The 12,178-nt window shown below is 53.4% G+C and overlaps 1 protein-coding gene across 23 annotated transcripts in view; it reads left to right on the top strand.

Moving 5' to 3' along the window:
- Positions 1 to 12,178, top strand: part of UNC13A (unc-13 homolog A) — a 97,652-nt gene that overhangs the window by 72,136 nt on the left and 13,338 nt on the right. For 8 of the 23 annotated variants that reach the window (XM_077978321.1, XM_077978320.1, XM_077978318.1 and 5 more), the window contains 5 exons: positions 473 to 502; positions 2,514 to 2,570; positions 2,973 to 3,053; positions 3,625 to 3,772; positions 10,484 to 10,576. The exons of 3 other annotated variants lie outside the window; for them this stretch is intronic. In XM_077978321.1, the coding sequence (XP_077834447.1) occupies positions 473 to 502; positions 2,514 to 2,570; positions 2,973 to 3,053; positions 3,625 to 3,772; positions 10,484 to 10,576 (409 nt within the window). Of the gene's footprint in view, positions 1 to 434; positions 503 to 2,493; positions 2,571 to 2,972; positions 3,054 to 3,624; positions 3,773 to 5,012; positions 5,070 to 10,483; positions 10,577 to 12,178 lie in introns of all 23 variants that reach the window. 12 more of the 23 variants (XR_013409222.1, XR_013409225.1, XM_077978324.1 and 9 more) reach the window with 4 other exon arrangements.

Here is a 12,178-nt window from a genome sequence, read left to right as displayed (position 1 = left end):
GATTGTGCACATGCCTGCAAGTGTTTAGGAGTGCACGTATGTAGTTTAGTGTATGGATTCTTCAGCATTGAGTGAACTTACAGTATATGTTAGTATGTTTTTTGTAGACTCGGGTGCTGGGATATAGGGGCAGCCCCTTAGGGAACGGAGGAGGAGAGATTCCTAGCCCTGTCTCATCTCCCCACCTCCCCAGGTGCCCCATCTTGGGGCAGGCTGACTGTGGGATGAGGCTGCTTCCAGCCTCCTGGGCACCCTGAGCATGTTCTGGCAGTCAAGGAGTCTGACCCCTAAACCCCCGCTGGGGGACAAGAGGAGGTGCTAGCTGGGGAGGGGGCCCACCATTAGACTCAGGACCTGGGGAGGAGCTCCTGGGCTGGGAAGTGAGACTGTGCTTTGAGGGGGCAGGGAAGTCCCACTGAGTATCCTCCCAGCAGTCACCAGAACTCTGACCTCCACCTGATTCTCTCCACAGGGCAGGGTGAAATTGCCAAGCCACTCAGACGTAAGACCGGCCTCTCACTGTCTGTCTGGCTCCCACCCCACTCCCCTCCACCCCACCCCTGTGCCCCCTTCCACCTCTGTGGTTCGTGCCGTCCGAGGGCGTACTGTGAAACTGTCTGTTGGTCTCTTCTTCCTTTGTCTGTCTGGCTTGCTCGTTTGGGGTGGCGGGTGGGGGGTTGGTGGGTAGGGCAGAGGGTACCCAGGAAGGCCCCTGAGCCCTGCCAGACTACAGGTGGGTCCAGCAGGGGAAACTGAGGCCCAGTTCGCTGGACCCCTGAATAACTGTGCCTTGTAAGAACCTCAGGATCACGACAAGAAATAAGAATAGTAACAGCCAAGATGATAATAATAATACTAGTAGGAATGACCAGGTGGCCAGCTGGTAGACTATAAACATCATTCAAATTTCCCCACTGTAAATGGGCCCCCTCCCCACATAGCCTCACCCAGGACCCCCAGACCACCCCAGGACCCAGTAATACGAGACTCGTTACCTCAATACTCAGCCCCACCCTGTCCCCCAAGTTACCATGGGTATCCATGGTAGCCAGGGTGGGAATTGAGGCTCAGAGTATTCAGGGACAAGACTGGGGCCATCCAACAGTGAGAGAGGGGGCTAGAGACATGCCTTCCAGGCTGGGACCCCGTCTCCCTTAGCATTGCCCATGACTTTGAGACCAAGTGATAATTAGTGAACACTGAGCAAAGACATGTTTAGTTCAGACTAAGCCACAAAGTGGATATGATTTTCCCCATCTAGATGGGAAAACTGAGGCTCAGAGAGGTTAAGTGACTTGCCCAGGGCCACACAGCAGGGCTGCAATTTGAACCCAGGCCCATCTGGCTTGTCAGAGCCATCACCACATCACCATCTTGCCAGTGTCTGTTTGGGAGTGGGGTGGAGGATGGATATGGAGGTGTTTGTATAGAGGGAGGATTTTTCCTTTAAGAGGTCAGACTGGGCCGGGCATGGTGGCTCACGCCTGTAATCCCAGCACTTTGGGAGACCAAGGCAGATCACGAGGTCAGGAGATGGAGACCATCCTGGCTAACACGGTGAGACCCTGTCTCTACTAAAAATACAAAAACATTAGCTAGGCGTGGTGGCAGGCGCCTGTAGTCCCAGCTACTCAGGAGGCTGAGGCAGGAGAATGGCTTGAGCCCAGGAGGTGGAGCTTGCAGTGAGCCGAGATTGTGCAACTGCACTCCAGCCTGGGCGACAGAGCAAGACTCTGTCTCAAGAAAAAAGAGGTCAGACTGGCTGGCAACGTGGCTCAAGCCTGTAATCCCAGCACTTTGGGAGGCTGAAGTGGGAGGATCAATTGAGCCCAGGAATTCAAGACCAGCCTGGACAACACAGCAAGACCCCATCTCTATGAAAAAAATTTCACAAATTAGCTGGACATGGTGGCTCACACGTGTAGTCCCAGCTACTGGGGAGGCAGGAGGATTGCTTGAGCCCAGGAGTTTGAGGTTGCAATGAGCTATGATCACGCCACTGCACTCCAGCCTGGGCAACAGAGGGAGACCCTGTCTCAAAAAAAAAAAAAAAAAATCAGACTGAAAGTCCTTACAGGGGAAATTTCCCTGCAGAGGGGATGCTTCCTTGAGGAGGAGGAAGTGTTTCACCAGAGCCATTTTCTGAAACCGCAGCCCGGCCTTTTGTTTTCCCAAAGCTCCCTTTCCCTGGGAAACCCTGTCCATACCCACAAACACCACCGTCTGAGGCCCCCCCAACCCACTGCCCCTCAGTCTGGTCCCTGTCTGTTTCTCCCATTACACAAGCCTGGTTGAGGCTGAGAGGGTGGGTACTATCCCCATGGGACTGGGATTTTCAGGGACAAGGTCACCACATCCTCCTCAGTTCTTCCTGGGGAATTCCAGACCTCTGTCCCTGGGACACAATTATTGCCCTGCCCAGAGCCTTTGGGCAAGAACCAAGATGGTCTCTGGGGCTGGAGTGTCAGCTGTAGCGCCCCTGCCCTCACCCAGCTGTCTGTTGTTACCCACAGGGAACCCAGATGATCTTCAATGCAGCCAAGGAGCTGGGTCAGCTGTCCAAACTCAAGGTGAGGAGTGGGGCTAGAGTATGAGGTGAGGGACTGCTCCCCAAACTCATGTGGCTTCCAGGTTGCCACCATCCTGGGGGAGGGTTTGCAGGATGATGACGTGCATTACAGGCTCAAAGGACAGAAACTACTCACTGAAGCACAAGATATTTGCTCCCCAGTGTGTCGGAAAGATGTGAATGGTTCAGCTTCAGGTACAACTTGATCAAGAGGGCAAGTCATTTGTTCAACAAATATTTGTTGAGCACCTGCTGTGTACCAGTCACATATTGGGTGCTGGGATGATGAAAACATAGACCCTCAGCCCAGCTCCTCCAAGTTTAACAGGGATGAGACCCATAAGCACAGATTCCGAAGGTGGAGCCCACTCCACCCACGTGGCCCCTCTCCCCATCCATCCAGGACCACATGGTACGAGAAGAAGCCAAGAGCTTGACCCCAAAGCAGTGCGCGGTGGTTGAGTTGGCCCTGGACACAATCAAGGTGAGAGGCCCTACCCCTCCCCATGCCAGGTGGGGGGTGTAGAGGGTGTGGCTGCTGTGGTCATGGACCTAGGTTTGCCTCAGACCCACATTAATTCATTCAATTGATAAACACTCCCTCATTCCCTCTTCTGTGCCAGAGCTGGGCTGGCTAATGCCGGAGCATTAAGGAGCCCCAGGTCAGGGAAGACGGCTGGATACAGACATCCTCAGCCTTGTAGGATTAGGCTTGGGGTAGAGGGAAGGATGTGGGCTGGGGGAGCCCAAGGAGTGAGAAGGTATAGAGGGAAGGATGTAAAGGACCTTGTGCCAGGCGTTTCTTGAGGTGTAGAAGGGTAGAGGGAAGGATGGGGGCTGGGTGAACCCAAGGTGGGAGAAGCCAGGGCTTCCTGGAAGAGGGCATGTGAGAGGTGGGTTCTGAGGAATGCATAGGAGTTCACCAGGCAAAGCAAAGGAAGAGGTGAGAAAGTAGTAGCGGGAGGAATTGGGAGTGGTGACAGCAGGGCTACCCCGCCCTATGAGTGGGTAGAGCGTCCCACCAGCCTCACCTCTTCCCACCCTGTCCTCCCCAGCAATATTTCCATGCGGGTGGCGTGGGCCTCAAGAAGACCTTCCTGGAGAAGAGCCCGGACCTGCAATCCCTGCGCTATGCCCTGTCGCTCTACACACAGGCCACCGACCTGCTCATTAAGACCTTTGTACAGACGCAATCGGCCCAGGGTAAGGGCGCCCAGACCCCATCACCCTTTCCCGCTCCGCAGAGACAGCCCCGCCCCAAGCCTGAGCGGCTGTGCGGCTCACTCCCCCTGTGATCTCATGGATGGGGCGGAATTGACATCTCTGCACCAAGTCCGGGGACCAATGAGTGATCAAAGGTTCGTGGGGGCGGGGCCTCTGACGTCACAGGCCGGGAGGTGATTGTCAGCTCCTGGGAAAATCTGTGATGTCCTGGAGCCAGACAATGATTGGCAGCTCTGGGATGGAATGTCTTTGACATCAAGGACCAGGGCAGGCTTGATGACTCTTAGGTGTGGAACCTGTGACTTCGTAGGGCCACAAGGTGATTGTCATCTCCCGGGAAAATCTATGGTGTCCCAGGGCCAATGAATGATTGTCAGCTCCTGAGGGACCTGGACAGTCATGGGTCCAGGGAGTGGTTGACAGCTCTGGGAGACTTCAGGAGTGATTGACAGCTCAGGATGAGCAGGACCTCTGATGTCAAGGGGTCAAGGAATGATTGGCAGGTCCACGGGTGGGACCTCTGACTTCATGGTCCCAGGGAGTGGTTGAAGTCCCCTGAGGAGGGACCTCTGTGACGTCATGGGGCTAAGGAATGATTGACAGCCCCGAGGGTGGGAGGGACCTCGACTTGGTGGGGGAGGCTGGACGGAGAGGGAGTTCCCATTTCTCAAACTCTCTCTCTCTTTCTCTCTGTCTTTTGCTTCGGTCTCCTGTCCCTCTCTGAGTGCACACACACGGCAGCTGGGGCTGGATGGAGGGCGGGATTCCTTGGGGACCGCCCCCCTTTTCAAAATTGGTCCCAACAAGGGCAAGAAGTTTGGCAGCTTGACCTCAGGAGGGAGAGGGAGAATCGCCATCGACACCCAGCCTGGGGCGAGGGGAGTAAAGGCCTGTGGCCTCCGACGGCCCCCTTCCCCCCGGATCCAGCCAGCCCAGGGCCCTCCGTGGGCGCTGGGTCTCTGAGCTCAGCTTCCCTTCCAGTCCTGGCTGCTTTTAGTGTCTCTGGTGTCCGTGGAGCAGGAGGCTGTCTGTCTGTCTCTCCGTCTGTCTGCAGCTGACGTTTCTCTCTCTCTTGTTTTTCCTCCCTCTCACTCGCTGTCCCCTCTCCGCGCCTCCCTTGCCCGCTCCACACACACTCCTCCATCCTCACCTCTCACTGGCTCGTCTCTCCCCGCTCCCCATGCTTCCCACCTCTCTCCCCTCTCCACCCCCCAATTAGTCCATGGTGGAAAAGGTACTAGGTTTACCCTTAGTGAAGACATTTATCCTGAGAAGGGTACGTGCCTCCGCCGCCCGCCCGCCCGCCCGCCGCCCGCGCCTGGTGCCCGGTGCCTGCGCCCCTCCCGGCCCCGGCTAGTAAAAGGATCGTCCTTCTGCCTCAGGGGCCTGCAGGGCTGCCGCCCAGGCCTGAGCAGCTTGGAGGGCCCAGGCGGGTGAGGGGGAAGGACGATTTGCTGGTTCTACATGGGGAAGAAGTGATTCCAGTGAGAATCCCAGAATTCATTTCTCCTGAAATGACACATTTTTTTAAGCCAGATCCTGGGACCCCGGGACAGGCACCTGTCAGATTAAGAGCTGGGCTGTGATTCCAGCCCAGCCACTCCATGGGTAGGCACCTTGGGCAAGAATCTGATTCCCTGAGCCTCAGTTTTCTCATCTGTAAAATGGGGACAGTCAAGGACCCTACTTCATAAGATTATTGTTATCGATATTATTATTATTTAGAGACAGGGTCTCCTTCTGTCACCTAGGCTGCAATGCAGTGGTGCAATCACTGCTCACTGCAGCCTCCCTCCTGTGCTCAAGTGATCCTCCTGCCTCAGCCTCCCGAGGAGCTGGGACTACAGGCACATGCCACCATGGCTAGCTAATTTTTAAATTTTTTTTGTAGAGAGGGGGTCTCACTTTGTTGTCCAGGCTCATCTTGAGCTCCTGGCCTTAAGTGATCCTCCTCCTTGGCCTCCCAAAATGCTGGGATTACAGGTGTGCGCCACTATGCCAGGCTGAGGAGATTATTTTTAGGATTGAAGGAGTTACATTTAGAGCGATTTCTGGCAGATAGTAAGATCTCAGCAATTCCTCACTGTTATTATTGTTCTTTCATTCTTTCTTTTTTTTTTTTTTTTTTTTTTGAGATGGAGTTTTGCTCTTGTTGCCCAGGCTGGAGTGCAATGACGCAATCTTGGCTCAACCTCCACCTCCTGGGTTCAAGCGATTCTCCTGCCTCAGCCTCCCAAGTAGCTGGGATTACAGGCATGCGCCACCACGCCCAGCTAATTTTGTATTTTTAGTAGAAACAGATTTCTCCATGTTGGCCAGGCCGGTCTTGAACTCCTGACCTCAGGTGATCCGCCCACCTCAGCCTCCCAAAGTGCTGGGATTACAGGTGTGAGCCACCACGCCCGGCCATTATTATTGTTCTCATTAATATATTTGATGTCACATTTCCTAGCATAGAAAACAGTGAACACTTATCAGGTTCTAACGCTGAGCAGGACCTTGTGCCAGGCATTTCTTGAAGAATCTATGTTTGGTTTTGTTGTTGTTGTTTGAGACAGAGTCTCACTCTGTCACCCAGGCTGGAATGCAGTGGCGAAATCTCAGCTCACTGCAACCTCCGTTCGCCTCCTGGGTTCAAGCGATTCTTGTGCCTCAGCCTCCTGAGTAGCTGGGATGACAGGCCTGCACCACCACATCTGGCTAATTTTTGTATTTTTAGTAGAGACGGGGGTTTCGCCATGTTGGCCAGGCTGGTCTTGAACTCCTGGCCTCAAGTGGTCCACCTGCCTTGGCCTCGGCCTCCCAAAGTGCTAGGATGACAGGTGTAATCCCAGCACCTGACCAGTTTGTTTTCAATTTGAGGCAGGTGCTGTCACCCGGGCTGGAGTGCAATGATGAAATCTCAGCTCATTGCAGCCTCCACCTCCTGGGCTATGTTGCCCAGGCTGGTGTCAAACTCCTGGCCCCAAATGATCCTCCCACCTCGGCCTCCCAAAGTGCTGGGATTACAGGCATGAGCCTCCGTGCCTAACCTTCTTGGGGAATCTGAAACAGATTTCTTTAACTGCCCCACGAGGGGTCCCTCATTCCACAGATGAGATGCTGAGAGCCAAAGGAGATTCAACCACTTGTCCGAGGAACCTTCACCTGCAGGAGTCCCGGGACTTGGGGAGTGGGGAGCGGGGTTGGAAGAAGCACTGAGAGGCCCAGGACAGACCCTTCCTCACAGAGCCAGCAAAGCATGGGATGGGGGCACCCAGCACTGCCCCCCTCCCCCCTTCTTACTAGCTTTGGCCTTGGTCTGACCCCTCACCCGACCCACCACTGTCCAATTCCCCCCGGCACCCCAGTCTGGCCCGGATTGAGCTTGCTATGAAGCATCGGCCTGGGGGAGGGCAGGGCGGCTGAGCATGTGACTGGTGGCGGGGGGCGGGGGTGGAATGGGAGCCTGAGGTAACAAGGAAGGCGGCCTTGGGTGGGCAGCAAAGACCGGGGCCACATACCCCAGTCCTGGGGTGATGGGGGTTTCCAGGCCCCTGTGCTTCCCAACCCTCAGTCACTTCCTGTCCAGCGCGAGGTAACCCAATCAGCCTTGGACTGACCCAACTTCCCGCCCTCACCTCTGACTTTCCCCTTCTTCTCCCCGTGCATGGGGTGGTCCAGGAGTGGGGAGCTGCCTGGTAGGGGCTGGGGAGGGGCTGGTGGAGGTGCTGGCGGTCACAGGTCCACAGGCCCCACAGGATGCCCTTTTGAGTCACAGAAGGCAGGACTGGGAGACATTCTTACAGGCTGCCGCATCCATGATCCCCATTGGAACCATGGAGGGCACGTGTGACCCCACACAGAAGCCCACCACACCACAATTCAAGCAGACAAGGGAACTTGTTGACTCCAGAACGGAAAAATTAGGGGTTGAGGCCGGGCGTGGTGGCTCATGCCTGTAATCCCAGCACTTTGGGAGGCTGAGTTGGGTGGATCACTTGAAGTCAGGAGTTTGAGACCAGCCTGGCCAACATGGTGAAACCCCATCTCTACTAAAAATATAAAAATTAGCCAGGCGTGTGGGTGGATGCCTGTAATCCCAGCTACTCAGGAGGCTGAGGCAGGAGAATTGCTTTACCTGGGAGGCGGAGGTTGCAGTGAGCCAAGATTGCGTCATTGCACTCCAGCCTGGGGACGGTGCAAGACTCCGTCTCAAAAACAAAAAAGAAGGCCGGGTGCGGTGGCTCACGCCTGTAATCCCAGCACTTTGGGAGGCTGAGGCAGGAGGATCACCAGGTCAAGAGATCGAGACCATCCTGGCCAAAATGGTGAAACCCCGTCTCTACAAAAAAATACAAAAAACTAGCCGGGTGAGGTGGCAGGCGCCTGTAGTCCCAGCTACTTGGGAGGCTGAGGCAGGAGAATGGCGTAATCCCGGGAGGCGGAGCTTACAGTGAGCTGAGATCCAGCCACTGCACTCCAGCCTGGGCGACAGAGCGAGACTCCGTCTCAAAAAAAAAAAAAAAAAAAGGAAGAAAAGAAACTTAAGATTCTGCACTAGAGGCCGGGCGCGGTGGCTCAAGCCTGTAATCCCAGCACTTTGGGAGGCCGAGGCGGGCGGATCACAAGGTCAGGAGATCGAGACCACAGTGAAACCCCGTCTCTACTAAAAATACAAAAAATTAGCCGGGCGCGGTGGCGGGCGCCTGTAGTCCTAGCTACTCAGGAGGCTGAGGCAGGAGAATGGCGTGAACCCAGGAGGCGGAGCTTGCAGTGAGCCGAGATCGCGCCACTGCACTCCAGCCTGGGCAACAGCGTGAGACTCCGTCTCAAAAAAAAAAAAAAAAAAAAAAAAAAGATTCTGCACTAGAAGGGAAATACGGGTAAGGAAAATAAAATATGCTCCTACTAGCTGTCACATCAGGAGGGATGAGGATTCTGAGCCAGGTGATGCAATGAGGTGACCTGTGGGGCTGGGTCAGAGTTAACAAGGGCAAGAATGGGGTGAGTGGGGAGAGGTAATAGTAACCTACTGGAAAGGGCCACTATTGGAAGGAGTGTTGTAGATCGCAAAAACCACTTTGATTATTTCAGAGTGAGGTGGGAGCCATGGAAGAGTTTGTTTTTGCTTTGTTCTGTTTCCATTTTATACAGTCTTACTCTGTCACCCAGGCTCAAGTGCAGTGGCGGGATCATAGCTCACTGCAGTCTTAACCTACTGGGATTAGGCGATCCTCCTGCCTCAGTCTCCCAAGCAGCTGGGACTACAGGTGCACGCATCACCACACCCGGCTAATTTTCTTTTCTCTCTCTTTTTTTTTTTTTTTTTTTTTGAGACAGGGTCTCTCTCTGTCACCCAGGCTGTAGTGCAGTGGTTCAATCTCGGCTCACTGCAACCTGTGCCTCCCAGGTTCAAGTGATTCTCCTGTCTGAGCTTTCCAAGTAGCTGGGATTACAGGCGTGCACTACCACGCCCGGCTGATTTTTGTATTTTTAGTAGAGACAGGGTTTCACCATGTTGGCCAGCCTGGGCTCGAACTCTTGAACTCAAGTTATCTGCCCACCTTGGCCTCCCAAAATGCTGGGATTACAGGCATGAGCCCCCCAAAGTACTGGGGTTACGGCATGAGCCACCACTGCCCAACCCACGGAAGAGTTTTGAGCAGAGGAGGGACATGATCTGACTTTTAAATTTTATTTATGTATTTATTTTTTAATTTTCTGAGACAGGGTCTCACTCTGTCACCCAGGTTGAAGTGCAGTGGTGCGATCTCATCTCACTGCAGCCTGGACACTTCTGAGCTCAAGCGTCCCTCCCACCTCAGCCACCAGAGTAGCTGGGGCTACAAGCACGCGCCACCATGGCCACTAATTTTTGTATTTATTGTAGAGATGGGGTTTTGCCGTGTTGCCCAGGCTAGTCTCAAACTCCTGGGCTCAAGGGAGCCTCCTGCCTCACTCTCCCAAAATGCTGGATTACAGCAGTGAGCCACCATGCCCTGCCGACAAGCTCTGACTTAATACAATTTTTCTGGCTGGTATATTGAGAGTCGATGAAAGAATGGAAGGAGGGAGACCAGTAAGGAGGCTAATGCGATAGTCCAGGCATGGGATGCTGGGGGCAGGTGTAGGATACAGGTAAAAGACATATGGATGTATTTTGAAGGTAGAGCTGGCAGGATTTTCCAGTTTATGGGCACCTAGGGAAGAAGTGAAGACAAAGAAGAGAGTCAAAGATTGAGGTGCAGGGTTAGTTTGAGGACCCACAGAGGAGAAAATGACAAAAGGGGGTTGGAAGGAGTGACAACTATGTAGGATGAGAATCTGGAGTTGGTGATGTTGTTGCAGCCAAGAGGACAAACAGCCACAGGAGGCCAGGGTGCCAGATGTTGCCAAGATGTAGTGTAACGTGAAGACTGAATTTTGACAACATGGCAGTCAATGGAATAAAAAAAAAGAAAAGAATTGCATTAGGCTCAGAGAGGTTAAGTGATCTACCCAAGATCACACAGCAAGGCAGTAAAAGGCCAGAACCCAGGATTCTTGGCTTCCCAAGAGCACCTCCCATCCCGGCCCCCCTCAGTGCCTCCCTATCAGGGCTGATGACCTGGTGCCGCCAGCACGGGTGGGTGGGAGGCCGTCAAGGTCCCTCCTGGTGGGTGGGAAAGAACAGAGCTCATGCTGACCATCCTCCCCTGCCCTGCCCAGGCTTGGGTGTAGAAGACCCTGTGGGTGAAGTCTCCGTCCACGTTGAGCTGTTTACTCATCCAGGAACTGGGGAACACAAGGTCACAGTGAAAGGTGAGTGGTCTGAGGTGGGAGGGACTTGCTAGGTTCTAAAACAGAAATCAAATTCAAACTGGCTTAAGCAATACCTTTTTTTGTTGTTGTTGTTTAATGGTCCATGAAATGGAAATGTCCAGAGGTCACCACCTTCAGGCGTGGCCGGATCCAGCAGTGTAAACAGTGTTATAAGACTGAATCCCACTTTCTCCATCTCTCAGCCCTGCTTTCCTTTTCTTGTCTTTTGTTGACTAGAACACAGATTGGGTTGTTTTTGACGTGGCTTAAATAAGACAGAATTAGGCCAGGTGTGGTGGCTCAGGCCTGGAATCCCAGCACTTTGAGAGGCCGAAGCTGGCGGATCACTTCAGGCCAGGAGTTCGAGACCAGCCTGGCCAACGTGGTCAAACCCTGTCTCTACTAAAAATTCAAAAAGTAGCGGGGTGTGGTGGTGTGCGCCTGTAATCCCAGCTACTCAGGAGGCTGAGGTGGGAAGATCGCTTGAACCAGGAGGTGGAGGTTGCAGTGAGCTGAGATCGCGCCACTGCACTCCAGCCTGGGTGACAGAGTGAGACTCCATGTAAACAAATGAACAAAAATGATAGAATTGGTTTCCTCTGGGGTAACAGTCTAAGAGCAACCAGCCTCAAGCTGATACGACGGCTTCGCGGTGCTGGTGATCTGTGCTGCTGACATCTTTTGTTGCATTTTCATCCCTAATGTGTTGTTGTTGTTTGTTTGTTTGTTTTAGAGGCCAGAGTCTCACTCTGTTGCCCAGGTTGGAGTGCTGTGGTGCAATTATAGTACACTGCAGCCTCAAACTCCTGGGCTCTAGCAATCCTCCTGCCTCTGCTTCCAGAGTCGCTGGGATTGCAGGCATGCAGCATCACACCTGGCTACTTTTTTAATTATATTTTTGTAGAGATGGGGTCTCACTCTGGTATCCAGGCTGGTCTCAAACTCCTGGCCTCAAGCAATCCTTCCTCCCAAAGTGCTGGGATTGCAGACGTAAGCCACCACACCTGGATTCAAATGTGTTTTCCCTCCACTGTAGGCTCATAAAGAGCTCAGCCCCACAAGCATTGCAGACTGCAGCTAGAGGAAGGGGAAAGTTTAGGGTTCACTCCCTGCCTTTTAAACTACAGTGGGGAAGTAGTACACATGATTTTTTTTCTCTCATCTCATTGGCCAAAACATAGTCATATGACCACACTTAGCTGCATGGGAATGCTGGGAAATGTAGTCTTTATTTCAGACATAGTTTTTGGTGGGCGCGGAAGCTGTTTTTGTTTTGTTTTTAGTTTTATTTTTTTTAGACAGGATCTTGCTTTGTCACACAGGCTGGAGTGCAGTGGCACAATCTCAGCTCACTGCAACCTCTGCTTCCCAGGCTCAAGCAATCCTCCTGCTTTAGCCCCACAAGTATGTGGAACTACAGGCATGTGCTACCACACCCAGCTAATTTTTGTATTTTTCGTAGAGACAGGGTTTCACCATGTTGCCCAGGCTGGTCTTAAACTCCTGGACTCAAGCGATCCACCTGCCTCCCGAAGTGCTGGGATTACAAGCGTTAGCCACTGCGCCCAGCCTTGGGGCAGGTTTTGAGAGCCACAAACATTT

The sequence above is a fragment of the Macaca mulatta genome, chromosome 19 (assembly GCF_049350105.2).
Source record: "Macaca mulatta isolate MMU2019108-1 chromosome 19, T2T-MMU8v2.0, whole genome shotgun sequence".
Taxonomy (NCBI): Eukaryota; Metazoa; Chordata; class Mammalia; order Primates; family Cercopithecidae; genus Macaca; species Macaca mulatta.
This window is presented reverse-complemented; position numbering and strand designations above follow the sequence as displayed.